Below are 19,704 nucleotides of genomic sequence, written 5' to 3' on the forward strand. Positions count from 1 at the left end.
CTCATTGTAAGTATAAGTAATAACTAAGAGTTGAGGTTGTCAAAACTGAGACTTGTGGAATCTGTGTTACTTTAAACCTTAGACCAATCAGAGTATGTATCTGTAAATATTATGTTCTTGAAGTAATATGTAAGCCAATGGTCTATCCATCTGGCCATCTGCCCTGTCACTCGCTGTCTGTCTCTGAGGTCTGTCTGACACTTGGGGAGGAGGAAGCAGATAAGTGGAGCACCGGGCCAGAGATTCAGGTATGAGCTTCAAAACCTTTTTGCTACTATTTACCTTTTTACTTGAGACAACTTCAGTGGGTTTTCCTTCTCCACTAGGTAATTTGCCAGAGAGAATGCAGAGAGAATGTTTAAGTTCATCGTAGGTGTTAGTAATAATGGGTGAAGGTGTCAAAACTGAGCCTTGTGGAATTCTGTGTTACTTTACACATTAGACGAGAGTATGTATCTGTAAATATTATGTTCTGGAAGTAGTCTGTAAGCCAATTGTCTATCCATCTGCTTAACTAACTTACCATAATTTACGCATTACTTCTCTAGTACAGTATTGTACTGTGTTAGTTATTTATTTAAAGCAGACAGCTTCAATCAGCATGATACAATTTATTGATGAGCTGTAAGTACCTGTCCAACCCCCCGGCCATCTGCACTGTCATTCGCAGTCTGTCTCTGAGGTCTTCCTGACACTTGGGGTTAAGGAGGAGGCACATAATCGGGGCAGAGGTTGAGGAACGAGCTTCGTAACCATCTGTCCAATGTTAACACGATTTACCTTTTTTACCGAGGACATTCTTAGAGGGTTTTCCTTCACCACTAGATAATTTGCCATCTGAAAACACAGAGAGAATTTTTAACTTCATTGTAAGTGTAAGTACAAATGGGTGAAAGTGTCAAAACTGAGCCTTGGCGAATTCTGTGTTACTTTAAATATTAGACATATGTTTAGAGTATGTATCTGTAAGTGTTATGGTATGGAAGTAGTTTCTAAAGCCCTGTGTCTACCTTGTGATTCTTCCGATGGTTTCCCAACGACCGGAGATTTATTGAGCGACAAGCGGTCCTTTATGCTATCTCATGACATGGGTACAGCTGCGCGATTACTTAACGTTTCTTAGGCTTATGATCCTTAAAGCTTTAGGTCTTGTTGCACCCATCGTGTAACATTACACATACTTACCCACCAGCCAGAAGATGAAGGAAGATTGATTGGGGGAACACTCGTCGTCAGGGAGACGTCGCTGTATCCATCGCCTTGCATCACAAGGTGAGCACTTAGCGTAAGCCAATTGTTTATGCTTCTGCTTAACCATCCCCTAATAGAGATGTCACGAACATCAAATTTTGGGATCGCGGACACTGAACTCGAACTTCCATTAAAGTCCGAGTTTGTGCGATCCGGGCAAACTGCCATAGACTTCAATGGGCAGGCACATTTTGAAACCCACAGGGACTCTTTATGGCCACAAAAGTGATGGAAAATGTGTTTCAAGGGGTCTAACACCTGGACTATGGCATTCCAAAGGTGGATCCATGCCATAGTCCCACCAAAAATTACGGTGTTGACGCAGAGTCGGGTTTTAATTGCTAAAGGGCAGAAATCACAGTGCATTCATCAATTGGTGGAATAAAGGGCTGCTTTAAAATGTCCAGAGTGTGTACACGTGGTGGTAGTGTAATGTGTCGGAGAAGGCACACAGCATGCAGACAGGCAATAGAGCTGTGTGGGGACTGATTTACAAGTCCTCCGACAGGCAGTAACCCTCCTGGATCCATGCCTCATTCATTTTAATAAAGGTCAGGTAGTCAACACTTTTTTGACCTAAGCTACTTCTCTTCTCAGTGACAATCCCTCTTTCTGCGCTGAAGGTCCTTTCTGAAAGTACGCTTAAGGCGGGGCAAGACAGAAGTTTGATTGCTAATTGTGACAGCTCAGGCCACAGGTCAAGCCTGCACACCCAGTAGTCCAGTGGTTCATCGTTCCTAAGAGTGTCTATTTCAGCAGCTAAGGCCAGGTAGTCTGCTACCTTTCGGGAGTTCTCTGAGCGTGGATCCCGAAGGGCTGTGGCGATGCATCTGACTAAAAAAATTGTGCATGTCCGACATCACCATCACATCGGAAGAGTGTCCTATCCTTACTGGCGTGGCCGTGGGAGGAGGAGGAGGATTACTTGCACCTTTTTTCCGTCGTACTGACATTACCCTTGAACGCAGTGTACAGCTTAGTTTTCAGGCTGTTGTGCAACTGCTGAATCCTTTCTGACTTATTTTGATTTGGTAACAGTTCTGCCACTTTGTGATTATACCGAGGGTCTAGTAGTGTTGCCACCCAATACAGGTTGTTCACCTTGAGCCTTTTTATATGGGGGTCCCTTAACAAACAGGACAGCATGAAACACCCCATTTGCACAAGGATGGATATCGAGCTAGCTATCTCCTCTTCATCTTCCTCACTATGTCATGGAAGGTCTCCTCCTCCCCCAGCCACGTACAACACCATGGGTACCCGAAAGGTGCCCACAAGCCCCCTGGGATGCCTGCTGCAGTTTTTATTCCACCTCCTCCTCAAAGCCAGTTGTGGTGGTGATGGTGCCCACAACTCTTCCTCTTCCTTGTCATGCCCCTCTACAGCCTGATCCACTACTCTTCGCAGGGCACTCTCCAGGAAGAAAGCATATGGGATCAGGTCGCTGATGGAGCCTTCACTGCGACTCACCAGGTTTGTCACCTCCTCAAAAGGACGAAAGTGCCTGCAGGCATTGCGCATGAGCATCCAGGCAGTAACACGGCAAATAAATTCCCAGCTCCCCACGGCCAATCCTAGTGCTCATACAGATACTTTAAAAGCATATAGAAAACCAATGCAACCACACATTCACCATATGCTCCTATTGTAGAAGGGCCCTCCTACCAACTAACGCTGTTCCTCTAATTATAAGCACTGTCGTAACCTCAGTGGGACAGATAGATTAGGTCTCTTATCCTTTCCTTATTGGTTGTTATTAGCATCAGGCAGTGTCTATTTGACTGTAGTCTGCTTGCGCTATATCATACAGTTACACTCACGATTCCGATCCGGTATCATTATCAGCGTGTTATTCCAAATAGTCTCTGCTCCTCTCCCCTCTCCAGTTACCTTCAGCTAGTTAATTTAATAACAGTCCAGGATGCGGTACTTTCTCCAAGTAAATCCGCGTGCTGCTTCTCAAAGCCTGTAAGTCCGTGCAGCATACGTCACTTCCTGACTGCAAATCCCAGAAGTCCGCTCGTCACACTTCCGCCAAGCCGATCGCAACAGCGCTCACTTCAGGTGACGTCACCACTCTCGGCCACTGGAACTTCACACACAGGCAGCTGATGCACGCTCCTCCTGCTCGCCCCTCGTTCCGGACCTTTGCAGATTATTTTAAGTAGCCAACGAGCCTCTACGCGTTTCAGCCAATGAGCGTTGGCCTTCCTCAGGAGGACTTTTTAGAGTATGGAGCAGGCGACCATCCAGCTTCTATATATGTATGTCCATCCCCCAGTAGCACCGCCCATATGTAAATGAGGGCAGAGGTCAAGCGTCTGATTTTTTAAGGCAACATTTACACGTATTTCCATGCTTATTATCAATTTCACACTGCACATTTGTTCTCAAATAGCCACATCATATCTTAGAAACCTGCAGTTCCCCAGCTTATCACAGTATTCAAAGTATTCAACTAACATTTAAAAGAATGCAAACCGCTCCATCTCACTATTTAATCCTTTTGGGATAAGTGTATCAAGTTGGAAAATCCATTTAGATTCACTACGTGACATTCTCTGTATATAATCCCCGCCCCTTTTACTTTGTTGAATGATTTCCAACCCAAAAAATATGGTCCCTCTCAAGTTCCCCCTATGTCTTTCTTTATAATGTTTGGACAGTGGGTGACCCTCATTTTTCTTCTCTATATTATTAAGGTGTTTCCCTATTCTCCTCTGTAACGCTCTTTTTGTCCTCCCCACATACCTTTTCTGACGGGGCATTGAATACATAAATCACTCCACATGTAACACACGTAATTTCGTCCTGAATTTTATATCTCATTGAATGCTTCAATTTCTAGTACTCTTCCCGGGTTATCAGTTCTCCCACAATTCAAACATAGGCCCCATCTCACAAAACCTGCTCTACCCCTATTCACTGGTCCAGTTCTTGCATTTAATTTATTTTCATTAGCTGCTGTTGCAAATTTTTTTTTTTTTTTTGGTCAGCATGTACACAGCTTATGCTGGTGTATGTGCATGGTGCGCATGGATACATTACGTTAGCTCCCTTGTGCGATTGGTAAGATGTGCTATCTGTCCCAGGAGAGGACATCAGGATGTGTGCTCCTAATCCATTGATAGGTTTGATGCAATGAATGTGCTTGCATGTCTGCACTATGCATGTTACAGGGCCAGAGTTAGGACACCTATGTTTACCTGGATACTTCTGCGCAGTGTAGGTGACTAAGCGTAAGAATGCATTCTTCTGTGAACTAAAACCCTGGCTTTTAACTTAGCTGTAGGGATAACAGTGGTGCCTGGATGATTGAATCTGTGAATGCATTTGTTTGAACATTTGCATGCGAGAGTGCGAAGGGTTAATTGATTTTTGCTGTTTTCTGGTCACACCCCCTTCAGCTCCTGCCTTTCCTTAATAACTTATTTAATGTCCTAACTAGAGGCGATGTGCCTGGATATATGTGTTTTTTTTTCACTGTCAAATGTGGTGGGTACATAATGCTTTGGGGGGGGTTTTAGCCAGACCAGACCAGGGAACCTAATCACAGTAAATGGCACCATGGAAAAAAGAGCAATACATGAGGATTCTCAATGACAACATCAGGCAGTCCGCAATGACCCAAAACACACAGCAGAGGCAGAGGTTCGGGCAAGAGCTCCAAAACACACACACATATATAAAGGATCTTCTCAAAAAATTAGCATGATAAAGTTCATTATTTTCTGTAATGTACTGATAAACATAAGACTTTCATATATTTTAGATTCATTACACTACAACTGAAGTAGTTCAAGCCTTTTATTGTTTTAATATTGATGATTTTGGCATACAGCTCATGAAAACTCAAAATTCCTATCTCAAAAAATTAGCATATTTCATCCGACCAATAAAAGAAAAGTGTTTTTTTTTAAAAAAGAGTCAACCTTCAAATAATTATGTTCAGTTATGCACTCAATACTTGGTCGGGAATCCTTTTGCAGAAATGACTGCTTCAATGCGGCGTGGCATGGAGGCAATCAGCCTGTGGCACTGCTAAGGTGTTATGGAGGCCCAGGATGCTTCGATAGCGGCCTTAAGCTCATCCAGAGTGTTGGGTCTTGCGTCTCTCAACTTCCTCTTCACAATATCCCACAGATTCTCTATGGGGTTCAGGTCAGGAGAGTTGGCAGACCAATTAAGCACAGTAATACCATGGTCAGTAAACCATTTACCAGTGGTTTTGGCACTGTGAGCAGGTGCCAGGTCATGCTGAAAAATGAAATCTTCATCTCCATAAAGCTTTTCAGCAGATGGAAGCATGAAGTGCTCCAAAATCTCCTGATAGCTAGCTGCATTGACCCTGCCCTTGATAAAACACAGTGGACCAACACCAGCAGCTGACATGGCACCCCAGACCATCACTGACTGTGGGTACTTGATACTGGACTTCAGGCATTTTGGCATTTCCCTCTCCCCAGTCTTCCTCCAGACTCTGGCACCTTGATTTCCGAATGACATGTAAAAGTTGCTTTTATCCCAAAAAAGTACTTTGGACCACTGAGCAACAGTCCAGTGCTGCTTCTCTGTAGCCCAGGTCAAGCTCCTCTGTCGCTGTTTCTGGTTCAAAAGTGGGTTAATGCTTTCATCTGCTGAAAAGCTTTATGGAGATGAAGATTTCATTTTTTAGCACGACCTGGCACCTGCTCACAGTGCCAAAACCACTGGTAAATGGTTTACTGACCATGGTACTACTGTGCTCAATTGGCCTGCCAACTCTCCTGACCTGAACCCCATAGAGAATCTGTGGGATATTGTGAAGAGAAAGTTGAGAGACGCAAGACCCAACACTCTGGATGAGCTTAAAGAGAATCTGTATTGTTAAAATCGCACAAAAGTAAACATACCAATGCGTTAGGGGACATCTCCTGTTACCCTCTGTCACAATTTCGCCGCTCCTCGCCACATTAAAAGTGGTTAAAAACAGTTTTAAAAAGTTTGTTTATAAACAAACAAAATGGCCACCAAAACAGGAAGTAGGTTGATGTACAGTATGTCCACACATAGAAAATACATTCATACACAAGCAGGCTGTATACACCCTTCCTTTTGAATCTCAAGAGATCATTTGTGTGTTTCTTTCCCCCTGCAGCTATCTTCCACTGAAGTGTCAGGCTGTTTCTTCCTGCAGAGTGCAGACAGCTCTGCCTGTATGTAATGCCTCGGTATGTGAAAGCCCAGCCAGCTCAGAGGACGATTTATCCAGCTTGTAAAAGATAAGAGAGAAGAGAGAAGCTGCCCTAATCTAAATAATACACAGGCAGTGTGCAGAGAGGGGCCTGGAGGGGGGAGATGCCCCACAGAACCACAACACTGAAGAACTTGGCAGCCTTCCAGACACAGGCTGACAAGTCTGACAAGAGAGAGATAAGTTGATTTATTACAGAGATGGTGATAGTAGAACATGCTGCAGTAAGCCAGAACACATCAGAATAGCTTTTGGAACTTGTAGGATGATAAAAAACAGGATGCAATTTTTCTTACGGAGTCTCTTTAAGGCCACTATCGAAGCATCCTGGGCCTCTATAACACCTGAGCAGTGCCACAGGCTGATTGCCTCGATGCCACACCGCATTGAAGCAGTCATTTCTGCAAAAGGATTCCCGACCAAGTATTGAGTACATAACTGAACAATTATTTGAAGGTTGACTTTTTTGTTTTAAAAACACTTTTCTTTTATTGGTTGGATGAAATATGCTAATTTTTTGAGAAAGGAATTTTGAGTTTTCATGAGCTGTATGCCAAAATCATCAATATTAAAACAATAAAAGGTTTTAACTACTTCAGTTGTAGTGTAATGAATCTAAAATACCGTATATACTCGCATATAAGCCGACCCGCATATAAGCCGACCCCCCAACTTTTACCTGAAAAAACAGGGGAAAATGATTGACCCCCATATAAGCCGGGGGTAGGAAATGCTGGCCGCCTTATTCCCCTAGTGTGTCCCAGTATAGCTAGTAAAGTGCCCAGTATGGGTAGGTAGTGCCCCAGTATAGCTAGTATAGTGCCCAGTATAGCTAGTATAGTGCTCAGTATAGCTAGTATAGTGCCCCAGTTTAGCTAGTATAGTGCCCCAGTTTAGCTAGTATAGTGCTCAGTATAGCTAGTATAGTGCTCAGTATAGCTAGTAAAGTGCTCAGTATAGCTAGTATAGTGCTCAGTATAGCTAGTATAGTGCTCAGTATAGCTAGTAAAGTGCTCAGTATAGCTAGTATAGTGCTCAGTATAGCTAGTATAGTGCTCAGTATAGCTAGTATAGTGCTCAGTATAGCTAGTATAGTGCTCAGTATAGCTAGTATAGTGCTCAGGATAGCTAGTATAGTGCCTAGTATAGTGCTCAGTATAGCTAGTATAGTGCTCAGTTTAGCTAGTATAGTGCCCCAGTTTAGCTAGTATAGTGCCCCAGTTTAGCTAGTATAGTGCTCAGTATAGCTAGTATAGTGCTCAGTATAGCTAGTATAGTGCTCAGTATAGCTAGTATAGTGCTCAGTATAGCTAGTATAGTGCCCCAGTTTAGCTAGTATAGTGCCCCAGTTTAGCTAGTATAGTGCTCAGTATAGCTAGTATAGTGCTCAGTATAGCTAGTAAAGTGCTCAGTATAGCTAGTATAGTGCTCAGTATAGCTAGTATAGTGCTCAGTATAGCTAGTAAAGTGCTCAGTATAGCTAGTATAGTGCTCAGTATAGCTAGTATAGTGCTCAGTATAGCTAGTATAGTGCTCAGTATAGCTAGTATAGTGCTCAGTATAGCTAGTATAGTGCTCAGTATAGCTAGTATAGTGCTCAGGATAGCTAGTATAGTGCCTAGTATAGTGCTCAGTATAGCTAGTATAGTGCTCAGTTTAGCTAGTATAGTGCCCCAGTTTAGCTAGTATAGTGCCCCAGTTTAGCTAGTATAGTGCTCAGTATAGCTAGTATAGTGCTCAGTATAGCTAGTATAGTGCTCAGTATAGCTAGTATAGTGCTCAGTATAGCTAGTATAGTGCCCAGTATAGCTAGTATAGTGCTCAGTTTAGCTAGTATAGTGCCCCAGTTTAGCTAGTATAGTGCCCCAGTTTAGCTAGTATAGTGCTCAGTATAGCTAGTATAGTGCTCAGTATAGCTAGTATAGTGCCCAGTATAGCTAGTATAGTGCTCAGTTTAGCTAGTATAGTGCCCCAGTTTAGCTAGTATAGTGCCCCAGTTTAGCTAGTATAGTGCTCAGTATAGCTAGTATAGTGCCCTGCCCCGCACTGCCCCACACGCTCCCTCCCTCCCTCCGCGGCCGCTGCTGCTGCTGCTATTACCTGCTTCAGCGGCCGCTTCCTAATCCGGGTTCCCCTCTTCATCCTGCGGACTCCGTAAGTGTACCACAGCAGCGCGCCCGGCGCTGCTGCTGTGACGATGCAGGGGCCAGGAAAGAGCGGTTCCCCTGGTAACGGCGATGCGCCGTTACCAGGGGAACCGCTCTTTCCTGCCCCCTGCATCGTCACAGCAGCAGCGCCGGGCGCGCTGCTGTGATACACTTACGGAGTCCGCAGGATGAAGAGGGGAACCCGGATTAGGAAGCGGCCGCTGAAGCAGGTAATAGCAGCAGCAGCAGCAGCCGCGGAGGGAGGGGGCGAGCAAGCGGGCGGGCGGGCGGGGGGCGCAGACCACCACCCACGACTCGCATACAAGCCGACTCCCCAACTTTTGGCCCCCTTTTTGGGGGTCAAAAATTCGGCTTGTATGCGAGTATATACGGTATATGAAAGTCTAATGTTTATCAGTACATTACAGAAAATAATGAACTTTATCACAATATGCTAATTTTTTGAGAAGATCCTGTATGTATATATATATATATATATATATATATATATATATATATATATATACATATACATATATACACATATATATATATATATATATATATATATATATATATATATATATATATATATATATATATATATATATATATATATATATATATATATATATATATATATATATATATATATATATACATATATACACTAGCTGATGGCCCGACGTTGCCTGGGTATGTATTTGGCAGGTGTTTGAGGGCTTTGCGGTCATTGGCATCAATCATTTGCATTGAAATGAAACAAGTCAGATTGGCTGTTTGTGGCTCCGCCCCTCTCCAGAATTTGAACACCAGTAACCCAATGACAAACTCTACCAGGTTTGAGGCGTGTGCCATTAGCAGTGCAAGAATGGCAGCAATTAAATATTCCACTTGAAAATCAATAGGTGAATTTTTACAGGCTTTTGTAGGCTCCACCCACTTTTCTGAATATTAATCCCAGTCACCCAGTGACCAAATGTGCAAAGTTTGAGAACCCTACCATTAACAGTGTAAGAATGGCTGCAGCTTACATTTTCCCGGTGAAATGTATATTTGTCTCTGCCCACTTTTTGGTTATGGGGATAAAAAGTATCCTATATGTTATTACAGGTAATGTACTATGTGTGTGCCAAATTTCATTTAAATCCATTCAGCCATTGTTGCGCGATTAACAAATATCCAAACATCCAAACATCTAAACTTTTGCATTTATAATATTAGTGAGATACAGTGTGTGTATGTGTGTATGTGTATATATATATATATATATATATATATATATATATATATATATATATATATATATATACATATATACATACATACATATATATATATATATATATATATATATATATATATATATATATATATATATATATATATATATATACATACATACATATACAGTGGCTTGCAAAAGTATTCGGCCCCCTGAAGTTTTCCACATTTTGTCACATTACTGCCACACACATGAATCAATTTTATTGGAATTCCACATGAAAGACCAATGCAAAGTGGTGTACACGTGAGAAATGGAACAAAAATCATACATGATTCCAAACATTTTTTACAAATCAATAACTGCAAAGTGGGGTGTGCGTAATTATTCAGCCCCCTTTTGTCTGAGTGCAGTCAGTTGCCCATAGACATTGCCTGATGAGTGCTAGTGACTAAATAGAGTGCACCTGTGTGTAATCTAATGTCAGTACAAATACAGCTGCTCTGTGACGACCTCAGAGGTTGTCTAAGAGAATAATGGGAGCAACAACACCATGAAGTCCAAAGAAGACACCAGACAGGTCAGGGATAAAGTTATTGAGAAACTTAAAGCAGGCTTAGGCTACAAAAAGATTTCCAAAGCGTTGAACATCCCACGGAGCACTGTTCAAACGATCATTCAGAAATGGAAGGAGTATGGCACAACTGTACACCTACTAAGACAAGGCCGTCCACCTAAACTCACAGGCCGAACAAGGAGAGTGCTGATCAGAAATAGGCCCATGGTGACTATGGACGAACTGCAGAGGTCTACAGCTCAGATGGGGGAATCTGTCCATAGGACAACTATTAGTCGTGCACTGCACAAAGTTGGCCTTTATGGAAGAGTGGCAAGAAGAAAGGCTTTGTTAACAGAAAAGCATAAGAAGTCCCGTTTGCAGTTTGCCACAAGCCATGCGGGGACACAGCAAACATGTGGAAGAAGATGCTCTGGTCAGATGAGACCAAAACTGAACTTTTTGGCCAAAATGCAAAACGCTATGTGTGGTGGAAAACTAACACTGCACATGACTCTGAACACACCATCCCCACTGTCAAATATGGTGATGGCAGTATCATGTTCTGGGGGTGCTTCTCTTCAGCAGGGACAGGGAAGCTGGTCAGAGTTGATGGGAAGATGGATGGAGCCAAATACAGGGCAATCTTGAAAGAAAACCTATTGAAATCTGCAAAAGACTTGAGACTGTCAGGGGCAAATCCAGGATTTTCAAGGGGGGGATTCCTGATAGGTCTCTTTTGGCAAGCCGCACACTACCGCGCATGCGTTTGCCCACAAAATCCACATGGTGCACAGCATTTCTCCACAAAATACACACAATGCACAGTTTTTCCCTACAAAATACACATGGTGCAGTAGTGTTTCGCCAAAATATATATAATGTGGCAGTGGTTAAGTAGCCAGATAACCCCTCTTTATTATGGATAACGAAATTACCCCACCCCTCTTTAGTATAGGTGACCAGATGACCCCCATTTATCACACAGGTAGCCAGATGAGCCCCCCCCCCCCCCACCCAGTTAGGTTAAGTAACCACATGACCCCCATTTATAGTATATAGCCAGATGACTCCCCGTTCAGTACATTCCCCCTTTTATTTCGCCAGATCCCCCTTGTATATATAGCCAGTGTATATAGTCAGATCCCCTGTATATATAGCCAGAGATCCCCCCTGTATATAGCCATATACCCACTGTATGTAGCCAGATGCCTCCCCCTGCATATAGCCAGTGTATATAGCCAGATCCCCCTGCATACAGCCAGTGTATATAGCCAGATCCCCCTGCATATAGCCAGTGTATATAGCCAGATCCCCCTGCATATAGCCAGTGTATATAGCCAGATCCCCCTGCATATAGCCAGTGTATATAGCCAGATCCCCCTGCATATAGCCAGTGTATATAGCCAGATCCCCCTGCATATAGCCAGTGTATATAGCCAGATCCCCCTGCATATAGCCAGTGTATATAGCCAGATCCCCCTGCATATAGCCAGTGTATATAGTCAGATCCCCTGCATATTGCCAGTGTATATAGTCAGATCCCCTGCATATAGCCAGTGTATATAGTCAGATCCCAAGCATATAGCCAGTGTATATAGTCAGATCCCCTGCATATAGCCAGTGCATATAGTCAGATCCCCCCTGTATATATAGCCAGATGAACCCCCCTCTCTCCCTCTCACATATGGTGGATCATGGAATGGCTGGCTGGCTTTCAAACATCCCCTCCCCCCCCCCCCCCCCCCCGCCCTGCCTCTCAGTGAGCCCTGGCTGCACTTGCCTTATCCAAACTCCAGCTCATCCAGCAGCAGTACTTCTCTCTCCATGGACGCATACTCTGATGTCCAATGGCCTTCAGGGGGAGGAGCGTGGCCGCTGCGGCTGGATGGCGTGGTGACGTCACGTTAGAGCCAGGATGAAAGGTAGCCAACTAGCCATGGAGACCTGGGACGCCATCACCGCCGCCGAGAAAGGTAATACTCTTTCTTGCTACTCTTAGAGAACGTAAGTCCTCCAGCGAGAAGGAGGTAATGTTTATTCATCCTGCCGCCACCGCTGCTGCTGCTGCCCACTGCCACCAATCATTGCAGGAGGGGAGCGCTGAGAGGAGAGCCCGAGGTGAGGGGGGGGAGTTTCCCCCCTCCCCACCGATCTGCCACATTCTCCTCTTATGCTGCGAACTCTCCTGCCCCTCAAAAAGTCCCTGAGTGTGTGTGTGTGTGGGGGGGGGCGGATTTTTTTTTTGCAGGGGGGCCCGGGGATTTCTAGGTACGCCCCTGATAGGCGTGTGTTTAAAGGCAACGACACATGTTCATTTCAGGCTTTTTTACATAATATAAGTGCCCTTCATCAGGCCGTAATACACAGTTCTAGGAAAATAAGCAATAAAAAAAAAGAGTACATTGAAATCACAAATATGCAGCAGCATAGTAAATGGAAAGTTGCAAATCCAAGATAAAGAACCCACAGGAGTGATTAGCTTGTGGTATGTATAACTCCAGGTTCAGTCCAAGAACCTACATACCAAAGAAATGTGTCCCGATGAAGATCCAAGTAATGGAGGAAAGAAACACAAGAGAAATCACACACAGGGTGTGACAATAATTCCCCATCAAAAAGCAGAAATCCATCACCCCAAGAGAGGCGTATAATATAGACTAGTGAACAGAGGCGTTGCTAGGTTCCTAAAAGATCTGGGGCACCTTGGGGCACTAAGGTTAGAGAGAATACCGTGGCAAAAAATGGGCGTGGTCATGTCACGGCAGGAAATGGGCGTGGCTATGATGTGGGCGTAGCCAGCTGTAATATAAGAGAAACTCAAAAAGGCCCAGAGTTTTTTCCTAAAACACAGTTAGGCTAAGTGACCCTAAAGGCAATTATACACATTTTTCCCTCCAAACGCACACCTACTGTAGGCAGCATTGCCCCTGCAAATTAAAATACACATGCCAAAGAAGTGTTTCCCAACATACAGGAAATGCATAAAACAGTACTACACAGATATGGAATACTTGAAAAAAAAAACATACACTACAGAATTTGAAAGCATAAAAAACGGTACGCAACAGATTTGGAAAGCATAAAACAGTACACCACAGATTTGTAATGCATAAAACTGTACGCAACAGATTTGGATTGCATAAAACTGTATGCCACAGACAGGCACGTGCACAGGGGGGTGCTCTGGGTGCCCAGGCACCCCCCTTTTTAAAATCATCAAAAAAAAGGCCCCTCTCGCCGCGCAAAATAAGCTCCGCCCCGGCCGCGATAAGCTCCGCCCACCCGCGGGAAGCTCCACCCCCCACCTGGGACACTTTCAAGTGAAGAGGCCCAGACAGGAATCCTAGTGTGGCATACTGACCTCTACCTCCCCCAGCACCCATAGTGACCTCTCCCTCCACCTAGTACCCAGTGACCACTCCCTCCCCTAGCACTCACAGTGACCTCTCCCTCCACCTAGGACCCATACTGACCTTTCCCTCCCCCAGTATCCACAGTGACCTCTCCCTCCTCCAGCACCCACAGTGACCTCTCCCTCCACCTAGCACCCACAGTGACCTCTCTCTTACCCAGCACCCAAAGTGACCTCTTCCTCTATCTAGCACCCACAGTGACCTATCCCTCCACCTAGCACCCACAGTGACCTCTCTCTTACCCAGCACCCACAGTGACCTCTCCCTCCATCTAGCACCCACAGTGACCTCTCCCTCCCCAGCTCTAGCAGTGATCCTGCCTACCCCAGCACCCACACTGACCTATCCCATCCCCAGCACCCACAGTAATTTTTCCCTCCCCCAGTGGCTACCCTCCTGTCCCCTGCAGCACCCACAGGGACATCCCATCCCAAAAGCAGCACCTACAGTGACCTCTCCCATTGCCAGCGCCCACAGTGGCTTCTCCCAACACCCACCCAGCATCCACTCCCTCCTCCAGTAACCACACTGACTTCTCCTCCCAGCACCCACAGTGGCCTACCCTTCCCCCAGCACCCACACTGACCTCTACCTACCTTAGCAGCAACTATGCCATTCATAGCAGCACCCATAGTGACCTCCCACCCCCTGCACCCACAGCAATCCCACCAATATTCAGCACCCACATTACACTCAACCAGTAACCCCCACTATAGTTCTTGCACCAAGCACCCTGCACCCAATACTCACATCTGGCCTCAATATGGCACTTAGTACTTGCATCAAACAGCCACATGACACCCAATACCTGCACCCCTTCACCCTATAGCTGGCACCCAGTACTCACACCTACACGGCACAGTACTTGCACCCAGCTCTGACATGTCACTCACTACTCACACCTGCACACAGCCTCCACATGGCACCCACTCACATAACCAGTACTAGCACCCGATGTACCTGCACTCAGAACCCACGTGACACACAACACCCACCCAGAGCTAGCACCCAGTGCAGGCATGGCACCAAGTATTTGCACCTATGTGATACCCAGTACCTGCACCCAACACCCACATGTTTCATCTGCAGTAGTTCCAGTTGCACTAAGCCTCCACTTGGTGCCCAGCACCCACACCAAGCACTCACATATGACATCCAGTACTTGCACCCAGAACTCAAAAGGGACTGAGTACATGCAATCAACACCTACATGATGGTTGATACACACCCATACTGCCAGAATCCACATGACACCCTGTGCCAGCACCCAGAACCCACATGGCACCCAGCATCTGTCTTTAGCACCCACATGACAACAAATATCCCACTAGCCAGCACCCATCACCCATATGCCACCATGTACTCGCTCCCAGTACCCACTTGGCACTCAGTATTTGCACCTAAGACCCACATATCCCCATAATCCACACCCACATGGCACAGTACTCACGCGTCACCAAGTTCCAAAGTCATTATATGAACCTAGTACCCGTCCATGGCCAGCACCCAAATAGCACCCAGTACCCATCCTTGGTCCGAACCCATATGAGACACAGTACTCTCCCATGGCACACATCCAGACCACGCATGGCACTCCCTACTCACTCATGTCCAACACTCACATGGCTCCCTGTACCAATTAGCACTCAAATGGTACCCACTATTGTTTATCACCATCTGCTACTCATTCAGCACCCAATACTGCATAGCACCCACTGCAAATAAACACCCAATACATGCTGGACCTTGGTACCCACAGCAGCTTGACACAGACTTTACATTGGCATCTCGGCACCCACTGCAACTTACCACAAAGTGAACCTTTGCGTCTTACCATCCACTGCATCTGGGCACCCACTGCACCTTGGCACTTACTGCAGTTTTGCATCTACTAATGCTTAGCAACCACTGCATATTGGTAACCACTTCTTTGTGCCCACTCTAACCCACTAACAGTGGGCACCTATCACTGCTGATTTGAGGGTGGTAGCACCAAAAGAGTTGGAAGGAGACACACAGTCTGCCTGATACTGCTATAAAGGTGTGTGTATGTGTGTGTTGGGGAGGGGGGGATAAGACTGCCTTATGCTTTATGGAGAGGGGGTATTAAATACACAATTTAGCATGATTTATCGATTTCAAATTTGAGCACCACACCCTTGAGTATCCTCTGCATGGCCTTGCCCCTTCCTGCAGCACCCACACTGACCTCTAATTTTCCCATCAGCCACCCCTTCCCCTCATAGCTGGCACCCAGTACTCACACTCACATGACACCAAGTATCTGCACCCAGGCCTAAAATTGCACCCAGTACTCACACCTGCACACAGCTTCCACATGGCACCCACTATCTGCACCAAGTATCCACTTAACCCGTAACCGCACCCAAAGTACCTGCATTCAAAATCCATGTGATGCCCAAAGCCCACCCATAGCCAGCACCCAGTACAGGCATGGCACCAAGTATTCGCACCCATGTCACACCCGGTACCTGCATCCAGCACCCACATGACATCCAGTACATGCACCCAGATCTTACATGGCACTAAGTTCTTGCAATCAACACCCGCATGACACTCGATACCCAACCATAGCAAGAACCCACATGACACTCAGCACTTACACCAAAAACTCACATGGCACTAAGTAATTTCAATCAACACCCGCATGACACTCGATACACAACCATAGCAAGAACCCACATGACACTCAGTACTTACACCCAGAACCCACATGGCACCCATCATCTGCATTCAGCAGCATGACAATCAATACCCCCCTAGCCAGAAACGAGGAAGGGGAGGGCATGCGGGGGAAGGCATTTCCAGGCCCCTTTTTTAAATTTGAGCACCCCCCACTTAAGGACCCTCTGCACGGCCCTGGCCACAGATTTGGATTGCATAAAACGGTATGCCACAGATTTGCATTGCATAAAACGGTATGCCACAGATTTGGATTGCATCAAACGGTATGCCACAGATTTGGATTGCATCAAACGGTATGCCACAGATTTGGATTGCATCAAACGGTGTGCCACAGATTTGGATTGTATCAAACGGTATGCCACATATTTAGATTGCATCAAACGGTATACCACCGATTTAGATTGCATAAAACAGTATGCCACAGATTTAGATTGCAGGTATGCCACAGATTTGGAAAGCATAAAATGGTACACCACAGATCTGGATTGCATCAAACGGTATGCCACAGATTTGCAAAGCATAAAACGGTACACCACAGATTTGGATTGCATCAAACGGAACACCACAGATTTAGATTGCATAAAACAGTATGCCATAGATTTGGAATGCATAAAACAGTACACCACAGATTTAGATTGCATAAAACAGCATGCAACAGATCTGGAATGCATTAAACAGTACGCCACAGATTTAGATTGCATAAAACGGTACGCCACAGATTTGGAAAGCATAAAACGTTACACCACAGATTTGGATTGCATAAAACGGTGTGCCACAGATTTGCAAAGCATAAAACGGTACACCATAGATTTGGATTGCATCAAACGGTACACCAAAGATTTAGATAGCATTAAAAAGTACACCAAAGATTTTGAATGCATAAAATCACTAGCAATGCACAACTTACCCATACAACACACACATACAACACACACACTAAGGCACAGAGAAAAAACAACTAAGGGAGACACACAAACACACAAACACACAAACACACACACACACACACCAAGGGACACACATACACAGAGAGAGAGAGAGAGAGAGAGAGATAGAGAGAGAGAGACTAAGGCACGCAGAGAAAGAACTATGATGGAGACACACACACACCTCTACTAAGGGGGGCACACACACTACACTAAGGCACAGAGAAAAACAACTAAAAGAAACACACAAACACATACACACACACCAAGGGACACACATACACAGAGAGAGAGACACTAAGGCACGCAGAGAAAGAAGTATGGGACACACACACACACACACACACACACACACACCAATGGCACACGGAAGGGGGTGTTCCGGGTGTCTGGAAGCACCCCCTCGCACCTAGACCGGAAGTGCCTCCTGAATCAGAGCAGCGGCAGCCACTGTAATAGTGCAGCTGCCGTTTGCTCATGTGTGTGCGCTGGGATCTCCATTGGCCGAAGGGGGGCCCGGGGCCCGCCAGCCGTGTGTGGGGGGGAGCGCTGACGCCCTCTCAATTGCGGGACCCCCCCAGGCAGGTGCAGAACTTCTTCCCCGCAGCCCCGCAGTCTCCCGAGAGGCAGAGCAGGGCTACGTCAAGATGGCTGCCGAAGCCCTGCACTGGAGACTATTTGTGTCTCCAGTACAGGGCTTCGGGAGCCATCTTACTGTAGCCCTGCACTCTGCCTGTCAGCGCGGGAGATGTGCTGCAGGAGGACTCGGGGAGCTGTGTGCCAGATGCTGGGAGAGGAGGATACTTCTGTCAGGTAAGTGAATTGGTTTTTTTTCACAGGTGCATGCCATTTTTTTTTCTGGTGTCTGCTGCCTACATTGTGGTTTTCTGGTCACTGCTGCCCACATTGTGATTTTCAGGTGTCTGCTGCCCACATTACGATTTTCTGGTCACTGCTGCCCACATTGTGATTTTCTGGTAACTGCTGTCCACATTACGATTTTCAGGTGTCTGCTGCCCACATTACCATTTTCAGGTGTCTGCTGCCCACATTGCGATTTTCAGGTGCCTGCTGCCCACATTACGATTTTCAGGTGTCTGCTGCCCACATTACGATTTTCTGGTCACTGCTGCCCACATTACGATTTTCAGGTGTCTGCTGCCCACATTACGATTTTCTGGTCACTGCTGCCCACATTGTGATTTTCTGGTGACTGCTGCCCACATTACGATTTTCAGGTGTCTGCTGCCCACATTACGATTTTCAGGTGTCTGCTGCCCACATTGCGATTTTCTGGTGCCTGCTGCCCACATTACAATTTTCAGGTGTCTGCTGCCCACATTACGGTTTTTTGGTCACTGCTGCCCACATTACGATTTTCAGGTGTCTGCTGCCCACATTACGATTTTCTGGTAAATGCTGCACACATTGCGATTTTCTGGTGACTGCTGCCCACATTGCGATTTTCTTTCAGGTGTCTGCTGCCCACATTACGATTTTCTGGTGACTGCTGCCCACATTGCGATTTTCAGGTGTCTGCTGCCCACATTGCGATTTTCTGGTCACTGCTGAAAACATTGCGATTTTCTGGTGAATGTTGACCACATTTCGATTTTCAGGTCTGCTACCTGTGTGATAAATGGGGGTCATCTGGTCACCTATACTAAAGAGGGGTGGGGTAAGTTCGTTATCTATAATAAAGGGGGGTTATCTGGCTACTTAATCACTGCCACATTATATATATTTTGGCGAAACATTACTGCATCATGTGTACTTTGTAGGGAAACACTGCCCATTGTGTGTATTTTGTGGAGAAATGCTGTGCACCATGTGGATTTTGTGGGCAAACGCATGCGCGGTAGTGTGCGGCTTGCCAAAAGAGACCTATCAGGAATCCCCCCTTTGAAAATCCTGGATTTGCCCCTGACACACACCTCTACTAAGGGGGGCACACACACAGTGGCGTAGCAATAGGGGTTGCAGAGGTAGTGACCGCATCGGGGCCCTTGGGCCAGAGGGGCCCCATGGGGCCCTCCCTCAAACACAGTATTAGCTCTCTATTGGTCCTTTGCTCCTAATAATCACTTCTAAAGATACTTTGAATAGTGGTAATCATTAACAAACTGCTCCCCATTCCCTTCTTGCACCTCTGACACTGTAGTTGCCCTTGGCAGGTTTTGGAGCACCATATCAATTGTTATGTAAAGAGTGCTTGGGGGGCCCCATGTAAAACTTGCACCGGGG

At 45.7% G+C, this 19,704-nt stretch overlaps 1 protein-coding gene across 1 annotated transcript in view; it reads right to left on the reverse strand.

The window, feature by feature from the left end:
• The window catches only part of LOC137525971 (histone H1.3-like), a 265,301-nt gene that overhangs the window by 123,086 nt on the left and 122,511 nt on the right, over positions 1 to 19,704 (reverse strand). The window contains exon 7 of the mRNA XM_068247181.1: positions 781 to 837. Within this exon, the coding sequence (XP_068103282.1) occupies positions 781 to 837 (57 nt within the window). The remainder of the gene's footprint in view (positions 1 to 780; positions 838 to 19,704) is intronic.

The sequence above is a fragment of the Hyperolius riggenbachi genome, chromosome 7, assembly GCF_040937935.1.
Source record: "Hyperolius riggenbachi isolate aHypRig1 chromosome 7, aHypRig1.pri, whole genome shotgun sequence".
Classification (NCBI taxonomy): Eukaryota; Metazoa; Chordata; class Amphibia; order Anura; family Hyperoliidae; genus Hyperolius; species Hyperolius riggenbachi.